The sequence below is a fragment of the Idiotropiscis lumnitzeri genome, chromosome 5, assembly GCF_059441095.1.
Source record: "Idiotropiscis lumnitzeri isolate Australia: NSW breed Sydney's pygmy pipehorse chromosome 5, RoL_Ilum_1.0, whole genome shotgun sequence".
Lineage (NCBI taxonomy): Eukaryota > Metazoa > Chordata > Actinopteri > Syngnathiformes > Syngnathidae > Idiotropiscis > Idiotropiscis lumnitzeri.
In genome coordinates this window covers 7,409,370-7,423,451 of record NC_142395.1, presented here as the reverse complement: position 1 = coordinate 7,423,451, position 14,082 = coordinate 7,409,370, and the positions used below count along the sequence as shown (strand labels likewise).

The 14,082-nt window shown below is 47.4% G+C and overlaps 1 protein-coding gene across 1 annotated transcript in view; it reads right to left on the bottom strand.

Moving 5' to 3' along the window:
• Positions 1-14,082, bottom strand: part of adamtsl5 (ADAMTS like 5) — a 37,337-nt gene that overhangs the window by 9,165 nt on the left and 14,090 nt on the right. The window contains exons 3-7 of the mRNA XM_088295259.1: positions 5,508-5,686; positions 4,854-4,914; positions 4,134-4,239; positions 2,792-2,919; positions 882-1,005 (exon numbers count right to left, since the gene is read on the bottom strand). Of these exons, the coding sequence (XP_088151385.1) occupies positions 882-1,005; positions 2,792-2,919; positions 4,134-4,239; positions 4,854-4,914; positions 5,508-5,686 (598 nt within the window). The remainder of the gene's footprint in view (positions 1-881; positions 1,006-2,791; positions 2,920-4,133; positions 4,240-4,853; positions 4,915-5,507; positions 5,687-14,082) is intronic.

Below are 14,082 nucleotides of genomic sequence, written 5' to 3'. Positions count from 1 at the left end.
TCAGCCCTGCGCAGTCAGCCAAATGGCGTCAAGAACGGACTTGCCGGTCATACATCACACGCATGTGCCGCACACATGAGACGCAGCCAAATAAAAAAAATAAATAAATAAATAAATTTTGTATACCTTTCAGTTCCACAGACCTCAATGACATGTGTCCCCTATGATTTTTTTTTTTCATTACAATGTGCTTGTGCGGCGCCTGCGTGTTCTCGAAATTATGTTCTCGGTGCTGATTGGCTGTCACCGTTGAGGGATGGACCGGGCCCAACTGAGTCGAACTAAAATATCGGCCGAAACTTAGCGATGGATTGCCAATGCGAACATTTGCTTTTTAAAGTTGCATGACTCTTAACAATGTTAAAACGGTACTCCAAAAATTATCGACACAATAAAAATGAATACGGATTGTATGTTGGTTCTAGTCGGACCACGCATGAAACAATTATTCATACTTTATCTATTTTTCCATTGCATCCGATGGAAGAACTGTTTAAAAATCCAAATTGTCGTCGCTCCAATGTATTTACTTTGTGCTTAATTACAACACGGAAAGGAGATAGTAAAGTCACATGGACTTTAATGTGGGTCCACATTCCGAGGGAATCACATGATGTACCATCACAGGTACATGTTTTTGTGTTTTCAAAGAAGTTGACAACTGCAATTTTGGACCACCGGTTGTTAGTTTTAATTTTGATGTGGAGGATAGCCAACTACTTTTGTTTGGCATAAAAGTTTCAAAAAAGCCTCACGACTAAACATCAGTGACGGGAAATCAAGCCTAGCCTGGTATTATCCGGACATCAAGTAAGTCTGAAAGTGATTCCTCATGTTGATTATTGCACATCCGTATATGCGTGTGTGTGTGTGTATCCTACCTGCCTCCAGGCCGTTGCTCTGATAAACACTCCTGTGGTGAAGGCAAGTAGTGTTTTTCCCTCCACAGACCATGCAGGCGTCCTCTTGCGCCTTTGAACCCAAGATGGAATCACAGCCAGGCTTCTATATTGAAGCATACAAATGAAATGTTTACCATACAACAGAGATTAGGATCTGATGGGATGTCTGTCTGATCTTGAATGCTTTTTAAATGCACACTATTTGCGAGAGGCAACCTTTTTTTTTAAATTCGTGTAGCATATGCACAACCAAATTTAATTTTAAGATGACACACACACACGCACACGCACCCCCCCACACGCACACACATTCTGCTTCTTCTCCCTGTCATTTTCTTGTCATTGTAACATTTACTTGCAGCAAGGGACTTAATGAGGGAAGATAGTGCGTCTCGAGATGTCTCTATAAACTTCCAAAACACACGGTGATAATAGTTGCATTGAAAACCTTGTTGCTCCATTTAGATTACAGTGAATGCTTTTTACTTGAGGCTTCATCTCCAGTGATGGAGGGTAATCTTCCAGGAGACCTATAATTAGCCTCCGAAACGCCTTTAAAACACAAAAACACTCCAGGCATGCATGTGCATTACAGGAAATCAATCCCTGGTGTGAAGGTACAGTGCACACAACACAAAGGGGGGGAGGGGGGGGGGGGTTAACATGGCCATGCAAAATAACAAAATCAAGAAATATCTTTATTCATCAAATTGATCTATTTACTACATTGACCATTTTCTCTATTATTTCAGAATATAAGAGAACTTCACTTCCATATATATATATATATATATATATATATATATATATACTTATTATTATTATTATAATACATTGGCACCGTAATTGCAAAAATATTCAGTCAATCCTGATTAATTGCATTTTTCAACTACAAATTCTCACCAACCTTGTAGAGATATTTGAGCGAAAGCTTGAAATTTGTGCGAAATGAAAACATGCAAAGTGTATTTTGAGTCACAAACTGTTCTAATAACTTTCTTTGATCTTTGAATCCAATTCTTTTCCTGTAAAATACTGAAACTGTTGAATGATATGCCAGATGTACAACAGATATGGTATTTGAATTTGGCTTTGTGCTGGACATTTGAATAACTGTTTACTCAATAGTGTTTTCCAAAACATTTATCTTCAGCACAAACATGCACACAGCCATGTGGTTTGCATAGAGCTTATTAAAGAACTGTAGCATCCTCCCGCAGATGCATGCTGCTTCCTGTTTTGGCGATGCTATGTTGTGTACTCGATGGTCTACGACGCATGAATCCATTATTTGCACTGCGTGTCTCAGGTTGCTGCACTTGCGTGTACACAATACATTCCCTTAGTAAGACATGCAATAATCAGTTTATATAACTTGGATACAGTTGCATGACTACTACTGTATAGTGCATGTCTACTTCAGGAGGGAGACAAGTTTATTTCCAGTGGATCTTTATCTGTGACCAAGGGTGAGGCTGAAGGTAGGTGCAGCTACAGACTTTTCACGAAACAGAGTTGTAAAGATAAATGACGACCGTGCACTCTGGCCGTGACACAAATCCGGATGCCTGAAGATAGTACTGGTCAGAATGGTCATCATCATTTAATGTATACCAGCAGAGGGAGAACAAGGTGAAGACAGGTAAAGTGTGAAGTAACAGAACAGGCTCATTTTTTAAATCAGGTCAGAGGGGTTGCACAAAACACGGATGGGGCCGTTTGTCAGTGTCCTTAGTTTGCCGTATAGTGTTCCAATCATGGATGCGTGGATTTGTATTACCAAGAATTACAGTTTCCACAGCTTTATCCGTGTAAGTGTTGTACAAAATTGAATAAGTCGCCCTTGGTAAGCAGACCACAAGACAGAGATCATTTTAATTTCCTCTCACCAGACAGCGTCCGTTGACACACACAGCTCCAGGTACTTTGTCGCAGGCGGTGCCATCAAGCACACGTCCAAAGTTGTAGTAGAAGTTATGACCCAAGGCCAGACAGCTCAGCTCACAAGGGTTGGAGCCTGTTACAGGAGATGTTCAGTCATTGGCTTGTTTCTTTTAATGGGGTTGGACAATGTCACAGTAAAATGCTGCTAGCTGTTTTACTGATCACCAACAGCCCAATAAAGCAAAACGTACCAATGCTGGCAAGGTAAATCATTATTACTATTATATCCATCCATCCATTATCTGTATCGCTTCTCCTCCCCAAGGGTCGCGGGATTACTTTTATTTAGATATGATATCTAAATATTACATTTAACAATTCTTTTAACAAGCTGAATGAAATCAAAGACATGTTAACTGAAATGACTTAAAAAGATAGGAAACATCTTCATGTGATCACGCAAAAGTCTCTCAATGGCTGTTGTTTGTTTAGAAATCTCACAAGATAATGAAATGTATTTTCATATCCCATTAGGCCAGTCCTTCTCAAATAGGGGCCGGGCCCCCCTGGGGAGGCACAATGCAATGCCAGGGATGGGGCACATGTGACCTCAGGGAACAAGTTTTTCCCATACTACAAAAAAGTGTAATTACATATCCACTGCAGTAGGTGGCAGTAATGCTGTCACTGTCAGTGTGTAGGTAGGGAGCATTAGCTCCTCTGCAAAGCTGAACGAGCTTCCGGTTTTTTCATTTGTTCCAAGCTACTGGGACGCCATCTGGAGGAAAAATAACCTCATTGTCTAAAATTGGTTTAATGTGGGTTTTTGTAATAGGTATGTTCAATAGCTTTTTATAGACCCAGGAAAAGCTCTGTGGTGTGGTAAGATTTTTATTTGAACACTTTCACCGGTGAGCCTGTACTATAAAGTTTATATTCTATAGTGAGGGGATGAAGTCGGATCGCTCAGTCATGAAGCTTCGCGAAAACATTTACCCTGTTTTATCATTAGTTGTCTTTTATGATTCAAAAGCTCAATTTTGTTGCCTCTGCACCATAGAATGTGACAATAAGGGCTTTCGTGGTTGCACCTACTGTGGAACAGCAAATGTTTTTCGATTCCGACTTAAAAAAATCTCTCTCTCTCTCTCATCCCAGACGCCAAACGACCAATCGTTGAGTATGTTACACTACACGGGCTGCGATACAGCAAAACAATTCAAATTCGGCTATGAGACACTACACATCTGTCGACCCAAAATCAGGCTACATTTGTGTCGTCTGCTATCTGCATTAATTTCACATCTAATGAAAGTGATGTAAAGCGTCATGCATAGTCTCACTGACCTCCATGAAAAGTAGTCCATCTGAAGGAGCTTCCTGTGACCAACTGTTTGTCATTGAAAGCGGCACACTGCATCTCTCGGAAATCTTGTGAGCCAGGAGGACACTCCTACACAGAATGCATTGGCATGAAGGCATTTGTAATGCTGGGTATGATATTTATTTCCAACCCAGAGAAATTGCAATCCCAACCCTAGAAGTAAACTAACATGCAAATGAAGCCTGCGAGAATCAAATGGCAGCTCATATGTAGCTGCACTGATGTGAGTTCCCATCAGAGTGCAGAAAACATGCCTGGGAATTGTGGCTATTTACTGTACCGGAGGCTTGCCGTGTACAAGTACAAAGTGCAATATGCACTCACATTCATCCTGAAACAAGCTTGAACTCATCTGTGAGATCGTCTACACGCAAGTATGGGCTGTGCGGCGATTGCTTGTCCAAACACACCCACTCACAACTCCTCATGTACTGTATCGAACGCGGTGGCAGCCCCGACGCCCGACTGCAACGCGATAGCATGAAACTCAAAGTGGCGCAGTGAAGACAAAGGTTAATATGTCCGTGAAATTCCAGTTCACACCCTGAAAGGTCTCAGCCGCAACATTATCCCCGAACACGCCCACGTGCTCTACTTCAGGAGCAAACATCAGCCTTTGTCTAAAAATATTTGCATTGAAAATTGCGTGGCAATTTTGTACAGTGTGTGGTATGCTGAATGACCTTAGTATTGCAGATCTTGTATTGCCTCGGATCACCTCCACAGGGTCCACCCACGGGGTTTCTGACAAAGACAAAAATGCCACAAAATAAAGATTGTCTTCAGTCGGAAATAACTGCTGACCACCAAAATATTTATTTTTACCAGAAATTAATTCTAAATGTTTGATCTAATAGTTTATATTTTTTGGTAAGAATGGTTCATTTTTTATGTGATTCAAATGTGGAAAGAAATGATATCATCCCGCCCTAGCAGAATAACCCTTGTGAAAAGCAGGATTTTCCGATCTTTTTCTTTTTTTTTTTTTTTGTCGTATACATTCTACGAGGGCTTGACAGTTAATATGGGGCACATCTTAACCGATATTGTTCCTCAGTGACTATGGGCGAAAACAGTGGCGGGACACCAACTCCAAAATAACCAGGGTGTGAAGGATAACACCTAATGTGGTTTTCACTTCTCCCACCTGTTGTGTTGAAAGCAATTGCTACTGGATGACAAGTAAGTTACTCCGTACACGATGCGAAAGGACACAAAAGAACTTCAACTGTATGTATAGGGAGTGAAATGACAACAATTTGACATTCTCTTTAAGCAATCAATGTATTTGTCCCACTTTTTGGTGCCAGCCCAATATATTGTAAGATGTTCCTAACCTGGTGATGCAGGTTCGTGTGCGCACAGAAGCACCGGCCCCACAACTTCGTGAGCACACGGACCAGCCGCTCCAGCTTGCCCATTCGTTCCGAAAGTGCAGCTGGCGTCGGGTGCGTGCAAGGCGGCCCAAAGAGCTTTCACCATAAGGATCCCATGCAGAAGGCCAGGAAGCTTGAGCCTGAGAGAGAAAATAAAGGTGGACTCTTGAATAGCAACATGGAAAGTAACATGCAATATGGGAAGCTGTAGTCACGTTGGACCTTCCTGAGGGATCCTGGATCAAGGGCAAAAAACTTCAGCTGCGTCAGTGCGGAGAGACAGAAAGTAGCAGTAGCCAAGGGCGCTGCCATGGATTTTGGTCCCCATGAAAAGAAATCTTACTGGGGCCCCCCCACAGCCGGTGGAAAATGTTGATACCGTTTTACATAAACTATGCATTTTGTTGATATTTTTGATAAATCCCATATTTGTGAACACAATTGGTAGCGTAAGCACTGACAAAACAATGAAATTCATGTTTTTTTTTATTATTTGATGAAAGGCTGAAACCCTACAGCCCAAAACCAACTATTTCTTTAAATAATCGAACATAAAATCCTCTAGAGTAATTACCAGAAATTCAAAATTTCAATACTAAATAAGCTCTTTCATTAAAATGAAATTCATTTATAATCTGTGACGAAACAAATAAAATCTCTACAAACACCACCAAAAACTAAATGGCCAATTGCCTTTCATGATTTATTGTCATTTGAACATTATCACATCTATAAAAATCAAACAAGCAAACAATAAAATAATAATAATAATATAAATAAATAAAATCAGCAGCAGATGTTAAAGTAACGACTTAGTGTAACAATATAAGCTACTTTGCTTTCCGTTTTTGGCCACCGGACTTCAAAGGGATCTTGCCGTCTCCGCCTTCACTCACTGTCTTATAATGTGAAAAGCTGTCGGTCTCTGCAGGCTGGAGCGGGTGGACTGAACCATATGACGTAAATGGAGAGAGGGAGGCGTTGAGAAAGTTTCCTCAACAAATACACTTACTGTTGCCACCATCCATCCATTATCTGAGCCGCTTCTCCTCACGAGCGCTGCGGGGCCTGCTGGAGCCTATCCCAGCCATCTTCGGGCAGTAGACGGGGGACACCCTGAACAGGTTGCCAGCCAATCCGGGCAATTTAGATTGTTCAATCAACCTAAGATGCATGTTTTTGGAATGCGGGAGGAAACCAGACTACCCAGAGAAAACCCACGCAGACACGGGGAGAACATGCAAACCGCACACAGGAAGGCCGGAGCCACAATTGAACCCTTCACTGTTGGACTGTGAGGCCATCGTGCTGTGTTGAATTTTGATTCATTGCATACTTTCACTGGAAATTAGGCAAGAAAGTGACACAAAGAGACTGTGGGAGAAGAGAACGAATGAATGATGAAAAAATGTTTTTTTTTTCTACCAACATGACACGTCTATTGGCTTCTTCCACACTTTGCGCCAACACCGCCATATGCTGACAGAGGCTCAGTACATTCACTTTGACTCGCTTTTCTGACAGTAAGAGTGACTCAATATGACACACACGTTCATTGAATATGGGAGACAGGCGGTTGAACGTCAGCATCTTCATACGTACGGCAAATGAAACAACACAAGGGCACAGCGCTGCCTCCCTTGCCTATCTCCAGATGGATGGAAAGAATTCTACGAGACATTAATGAATACATTCGCATTAACTGCGTAGAAAATACTTTCATTTGGCATTTTCATCATACCTTTACTGATACAGTATTTTTGTGCGTGCATGTATGTGTAGGTGTGTGTGTGTGTGTGTGTGAGAAGAAAACAAGACAGAGGGCAAAAGGTGTGGACAGAGAATTGCTTATGATTCCTTTCGGAAAGTATGGCATTGCCAGGAAACCACCCAGAAAATGCACCACCTCATTAGCCTGTAGGATAAGGATCATCACAACCCAACAACAAAAGTGATTAAAGAAATCTCAGAGGTGCTCCTCAAACACATTCCAGAATGTGTGCCCTTGAGCTAGAGTGAAACTGGCAACATTCCCACCAGTTTCTCATTCAGGAGCTGACTCACACCCACTTAACTCTTCCTTAGCACACACACTCAACAGCTGTGTGTCTATCAGCGTCAGCTGCCGTGTATGGGCCCAGAATGATGTGCGAGCTGAAAATGTGTGAAAAATACGTGTCAAGTAGGAGTGTGTCACATGTGTTTACCACTGTGAAAAAGAGGAAGCATGAGATACCTGATGTTACATTAAGATTAATATCTATTAATATACTCTCAAAGTTTTGTTAGTTTCATATGAACAGTGTTTGACCTGAATTGCCAATGTATGTTGTGAAGTTCCAGTGAAAAGAAAAAAGGTCAACTACAGCTCACTGAAGTTCTTTGACTGTGCCTCACAAAATAGATTCTGACAGTCTCGTACACACACACAATCATGTTTCCATCCCAACATTGCAGTGACATGAGCTCATTTCCTAGAGATGCTTTCACATTTCATACCATACTTCAACATCTTTTAAACCACAATTAATCTGATGGACCGTACCGATTTGCTCCTGAGTCCGAGCAGAGTATTTCAAGATACGTTTATAGTCCAACCGCCACACTTTAAAAACTCTCCTCAAAGGGACAACACATTGGGCAAAAAACATAAGAGAGCGACATGGGCAATGACTCTTCATCATTCTCCATGCCAGTGTCACCTGAGGTTGCCCTTATTAGTGGCACAGCTGGTCAAATTAGTGTGGACAACAGTCGTTAAAGACATTGTATAGCAATCCCCATCCTCGCACACGAAAGATGTGGGACGAGTGAAACAAAAACATGAGTCAGGTACAATCTGACACAAAATCAAGAGTTGCACTAAGCGATTATTGTTTGATCAGGAAGGTCACAACGATGTTCGCCAACAGTTGTAATGGTTTTAGGGTCTGAACGTGTTCAAAATTTCATGGAGACGAGAAAAAACTGTTTGCAACCATTAAAACCCTTTAAGAATGTCTGGCAAACATCTTTGCAACTGTTTGCAACATTGAGCAAACCGTGACAAAAAAACACGCACACACTTACAAACCTTCACCACTCAATGAGATACGGGCATAAGGGTTGCGAGTGACTCGACATTTTCAGGGAGCCCAAACGTCTGTTGAAAACTGATTCCTGGTTTTCCTCAATTTTAAAGACTTGATATGGGAAGATGGCACAAATCTAAACTTGTTGGTGCGGCTCACAAATATTGGAGTTAACTTAGTGGAGCGAAACAACATTTTTCACAGAACTCCAAAAGGTCTCAGAGAGAAATCTGCATAGCCAACAGCAACAAAAGCAAGAATCAGACGCTACCACTGCTCTCAGTGGCCGTTTCAGCCAAGGAGAATGAAATGGGGAACAAGTGAAGAGTGACGCTTGTCTTCTTGAAGACGTGAGTATTAAAGCGGTCAAAATGGGAAACTAGATTAAATGCTGGATTTTTTTCGTGCGTTAAGGTGATTCACTTGTTTGATAAATGTCAAGAAGCATTTTAAGGATTTTACCGAGCTCAGAAAATGCAAGAATTTTCTCAAATTTACATTTCTACATGACCACAGACATTAATATTCTTTGATGATGAATATTGTCAAATGGACAGTTGAAGGGGCGTATAAAAATGCTTATGTAACTATTACTTAAGCTAATTTGTCAGTGCACTCCACAGATGTGGAGCGTTCTATGACTGAGTTTCCTTTGGGTCAAAATGACTAGCGCCGCCCCTGGTACAGTTGAGATTGATTGCCAACCGATTACAGGGCATGTGTAAACAAACAACCAATCACAATCACATTCATGCCCATGGACAATATAAAGTCTTGTATTAATCTCCATGGAAAAGCATGTGGAGCTCATGCAAGCTCCACATAAAAAGAAATACTGAAACATTCAACCGTTTACACCACCATGTACACATTTTAATATGTATGAATTCAATAAGTCAATAAATACAATAATATAATCAAATATATATATATATATATATATATATATATATATATATATATATATATATATATATATATATATATATATATATATATATATATAAAAACACATCTTTTAGGCAACCCCATCAGGCCTGCCATTATTTGTTCCAGTAGTCACGGAAGGCAATATAAAGCAAGCATGCCTCTCTTGGAGGTTAAGCAGTATTCCCAGGATCAATTACTGTGTAGTTGACCTTGAAGGCCCCACTGTGTAAATACTCAGTCATGCCACCTATAACGATACATCCACAGTGACACAGGAAAAACAATCTTAATTCAAATGTTGACTTCATTTGAAGATATAGAGTTGTTTAAGGTGTAAATGATGCAAAAATCCCCCAATCGTGTCATTCATGGTTTGCGGTCTGTGGGGGTTCGGGTTAGGGGGCCTGCCAAGCTTTTTCCCCTTTTCCCTAGGTTCCGGCTGTTTTCCGCCAGGCACGCCTCCGACCGGAGAGGGCGTCGGCTCCTGCGCACCTGCTGCCCATCATCAGCAATCACCGCGGGGGTTTAAAGCTCAGCGCTGCCAGGAGCCAGACGCCGGATTATTCCGTGACCTACCTCGGTACCCGGTCCACGTCGACGTTCGCCTCGTGCACGTCCGCGCTTTGTGTTATGCAACCCGAGTTAACCATTGTCTTTCCTCGCTCTCCCTCCAGCCGCCCAGCGCCAGCCCGAGCCCGATCCTCCGCCGCCAGCCGCCGAGCCCCGGAGCGTCGATCGCACCTCGTACGCCCGTACGCCGCCTGCCTGCCCTTCTCAGCCTCCGCCGGCTCGCCGCCGCCTTCGCCTCCACGCCGCTCTCCGCGCCCGCGTTCCTCCCGCCACAGCGCCAGTGCACACTCAGCGCGCCGTCTCCGCTGCACCTCCGCGAGCGCACATCTCGCCACCCCGGCGAGCACCCCGGCGCTGACTCGCCGCTCCTCCACCTGTCCTCCTGCCCTGCTACCGGCACCCGTTCCTCTCCCCCCGAACCCTTCAATAAATCCTCCTCAACCATCCTCGCTTGCTCTTGGGTCCAGTTTTCCTTTCTCACGGTTCCCTGAACCGTTACAGAATAATCCGGCCTCAATGGACCCAGCGAGCTCGGATTCCCTCCAAGAGGCCCTCTCCCACCAAGGCAGACAGCTGGGAAGACACGAGAGGATGATGCAGGAGTTCATGGACTCCGTCCAGGCTCTCCACCACCAACTCGCGCTCCTTTCGAAGCAGGTCAGCTCTCTTCCCTCTGCTTCCGGCCTCCCGGAGGGCACCTCCCCGGTCCCTTCTCCCCCTCCTCCGCCCGCCGTGTTCCCTCCGAGCGGTAGGGAACCCCATGTTCCCACGCCGGAGCCATTTTCCGGTGATCTGGGCTCTTGTAGCCACTTCATTTTGAGTACCTCGTTGGTGTTCGATCTCCAACCCCAAAGTTACCCGACCGATCGAGCTCGAATCGCCTACATGGTGAACCTGCTCCGCGGCCGCGCAGCGAAATGGGCTACCGCCTTGTGGGAGGCATCGGCGCCGGCGATGGCCTCCTACCCCGATTTCTGTCTAGAGCTGCGGCGGGTGTTCGACCATCCCGTCAAGGGACGCGAGGCCACCCGCCGATTGCTCGCACTCCGGCAGGGTTCCCGGTCCGCCGCCGACTTCTCGGTGGAATTCCGCATCCTCGCCCACGAGTGCGGGTGGAATGAGCCCGCGCTCCGGGGAGTGTTCCTCGATGGTCTGACGGACCAGCTCAAGGACGAGCTGGCCGTCCGTGACGAGACCACCTCCCTCGAAGACCTCATCGCCCTGGCCATAAAGGTGGACAACCGGCTGCGGGAGCGGCAGTCTGATCGGACGCGAAGGTCGCCCCGACCAACGGCACGCCCCGCCACGCCTCCCGCCGACTCCCGTCCTCGGCTTCCGGTCTCGCCTCCCGTCGGTCAGGAGGAGCCCATGCAGCTGGGGAGGACCCGCCTGGATCCCCAGGAACGCCAGAGGCGCCTCTCGAGCCAGCTATGCCTCTATTGTGGCAACCCCGGTCACTACATCGCCGATTGCCACGTGAAGCCAAAAGAGGGGGCGCCGCTGATCAGGAGTCCCGCGGCGAGCCATAACGTGTCAGCTACGGGCTCCTCTTCACGCATGTCCATCCCAGCCCGCCTCCTATGGCAAACCCAGTCCCTTTCGATCACCGTCCTGGTGGACTCCGGAGCGGACGGAAACTTCCTAGACCTGGCTCTGGCTCGCCGGCTGGGGGTTCCCCTGGAGCCTCTCCCTTCCCCTCGGCGCGTGGTGGCCCTTGATGGGCGCCTCATCTCCCAGGTCTTTCAGCAGACGGGACCCCTAACCCTTATTGTCTCCGGTAACCACCGGGAGACTATCCAGCTCCTCCTCATTCACTCGCCACAAGTCCCCCTGGTCCTGGGTTTCCCGTGGCTGCAGTTACACAACCCCACGATAGATTGGAGGAGATGCTCCATCACCGGGTGGAGCGAGCTTTGCCACTCACAGTGCCTGCTATCCGCCGACCCGGCTCCCCGATCGGCCCCTCGCTCCCCGGTTCCACCCGACCTGGCATCCGTGCCCTCGGACTACCATGACCTGGCCCAGGTCTTCTGTAAGGACCTCGCCCGCACCCTTCCTCCCCATCGGCCCTATGACTGCGCCATAGACCTCCTTCCCGGGGCCCCGCTTCCCAGCTCCCGGCTGTACAACATCTCCCGTCCGGAGAAGGAGGCCCTCGAGACCTACATCCGCGACTCCCTGGCGGCCGGTCTTATTCGGCCCTCCTCCTCGCCCCTGGGAGCGGGGTTCTTTTTCGTTAAAAAAAAGGACTCCTCCCTTCGCCCCTGTATTGACTTCAAGGCCCTAAACGGCATCACTGTCAAGAACAAGACCTCGCTGCCCCTCATAGACCCCTCGTTCGAGCCCCTCTGCGACGCCCAGGTCTTCTCCAAACTAGATCTACGAAACGCTTACCATCTGGTTCGCATCCGGGAGGGGGACGAATGGAAGACGGCTTTCAACACCCCCCTCGGACATTTTGAATATCTTGTTATGCCCTTCGGCCTCACCAATGCTCCCGCCGTCTTCCAAGCCCTCATGACTGACATTCTCCGGGACATGCTCAACCGTTTCGTTTTCATTTACCTGGATGACATCCTCATCTTCTCCCGATCCCTCGAGGACCATCGCCGCCACGTCCGTTCAGTACTCCAGCGCCTCCTGGAGAACCGTCTATTCGTCAAGCCTGAAAAGTGTGAGTTCCACGTACCATCGATCCACTTTTTGGGCTACGTCATCGCCCGGGGTCAACTCCAGCCGGACCCCGCCAAGATCCAGGCGGTGGTGGAGTGGCCTACTCCCACCACTCGCAAGGAACTACAACGCTTCCTGGGGTTCGCCAATTTCTATCGACGCTTCATCCGTAATTACAGCAAGGTTGCCAGCCCCCTCACGGCACTCACCTCCACCCTTACCCCCTTTCAGTGGACTCCAGCAGCGACACAAGCTTTTGGGCACCTCAAGGAAGCCTTCACCAGCGCCCCGGTCCTCAGACACCCCGATCCCGCACTCCAGTTCATTGTGGAGGTGGATGCCTCCGACACGGGGGCGGGAGCTGTTCTCTCCCAGCGGGATCCCGACACCCACAAAACTCATCCGTGCGCCTTCTTCTCCCGACGCCTGTCCCCCGCGGAGAAGAATTATGACGTCGGAAATCGGGAACTGCTGGCAGTCGTCTGGGCCCTCCAGGAGTGGCGTCACTGGCTGGAGGGTACCGCCGTCCCCTTCCTCGTCTGGACCGACCATAAAAATCTGGCCTACCTGCAGGCGGCCAAGCGGATGAACCCCCGTCAAGCCCGTTGGCACCTTTTCTTAAGCAGATTCAATTTCACCCTTTCCTTCCGTCCCGGGTCGAACAACGGCAAGGCGGACGCCCTATCCCGGATGTTCGCTCCACCTGCCAGTCCGGAGATCACACAGACCATTCTCCCTTCCTCCTGTCTCCTGGGGGCGGCCTCCTGGGAGATCGAGCGCACGGTTCGCGAGGCGCAGAAGACCCAACCCGATCCCCGACCTGACCCCTCGGATCTCCTTTTCGTCCCCGATGCCGTACGCTCCCAGGTACTCCAGTGGGGGCACTCTTCCTCGCTCACCTGCCACCCAGGCGTCACGCGTACCCTTCGTTTTCTTCAAGCGCACTTCTGGTGGCCCAGTATGGCAAAAGACACACGGGAATTCGTGCTGGCCTGCTCGGTCTGCGCCCGCGGTAAGGCCTCACACTCGGCCCCGGCAGGTCTTCTCCACCCCCTGCCTATCCCGAGCCGCCCCTGGTCCCACATCGCTGTGGACTTCGTCACGGGCCTTCCTCCATCCAACGGACACACAGTCATCCTCACTATCATCGACCGCTTCTCCAAGAGCGTTCACTTCGTTCCCCTTCCCAAGCTACCCACCGCCTTGGAGACGGCCACGCTCCTGACACAACACGTCTTCCGGCTCCACGGCCTCCCGCAAGACATCGTCTCAGACCGGGGTCCACAGTTTTC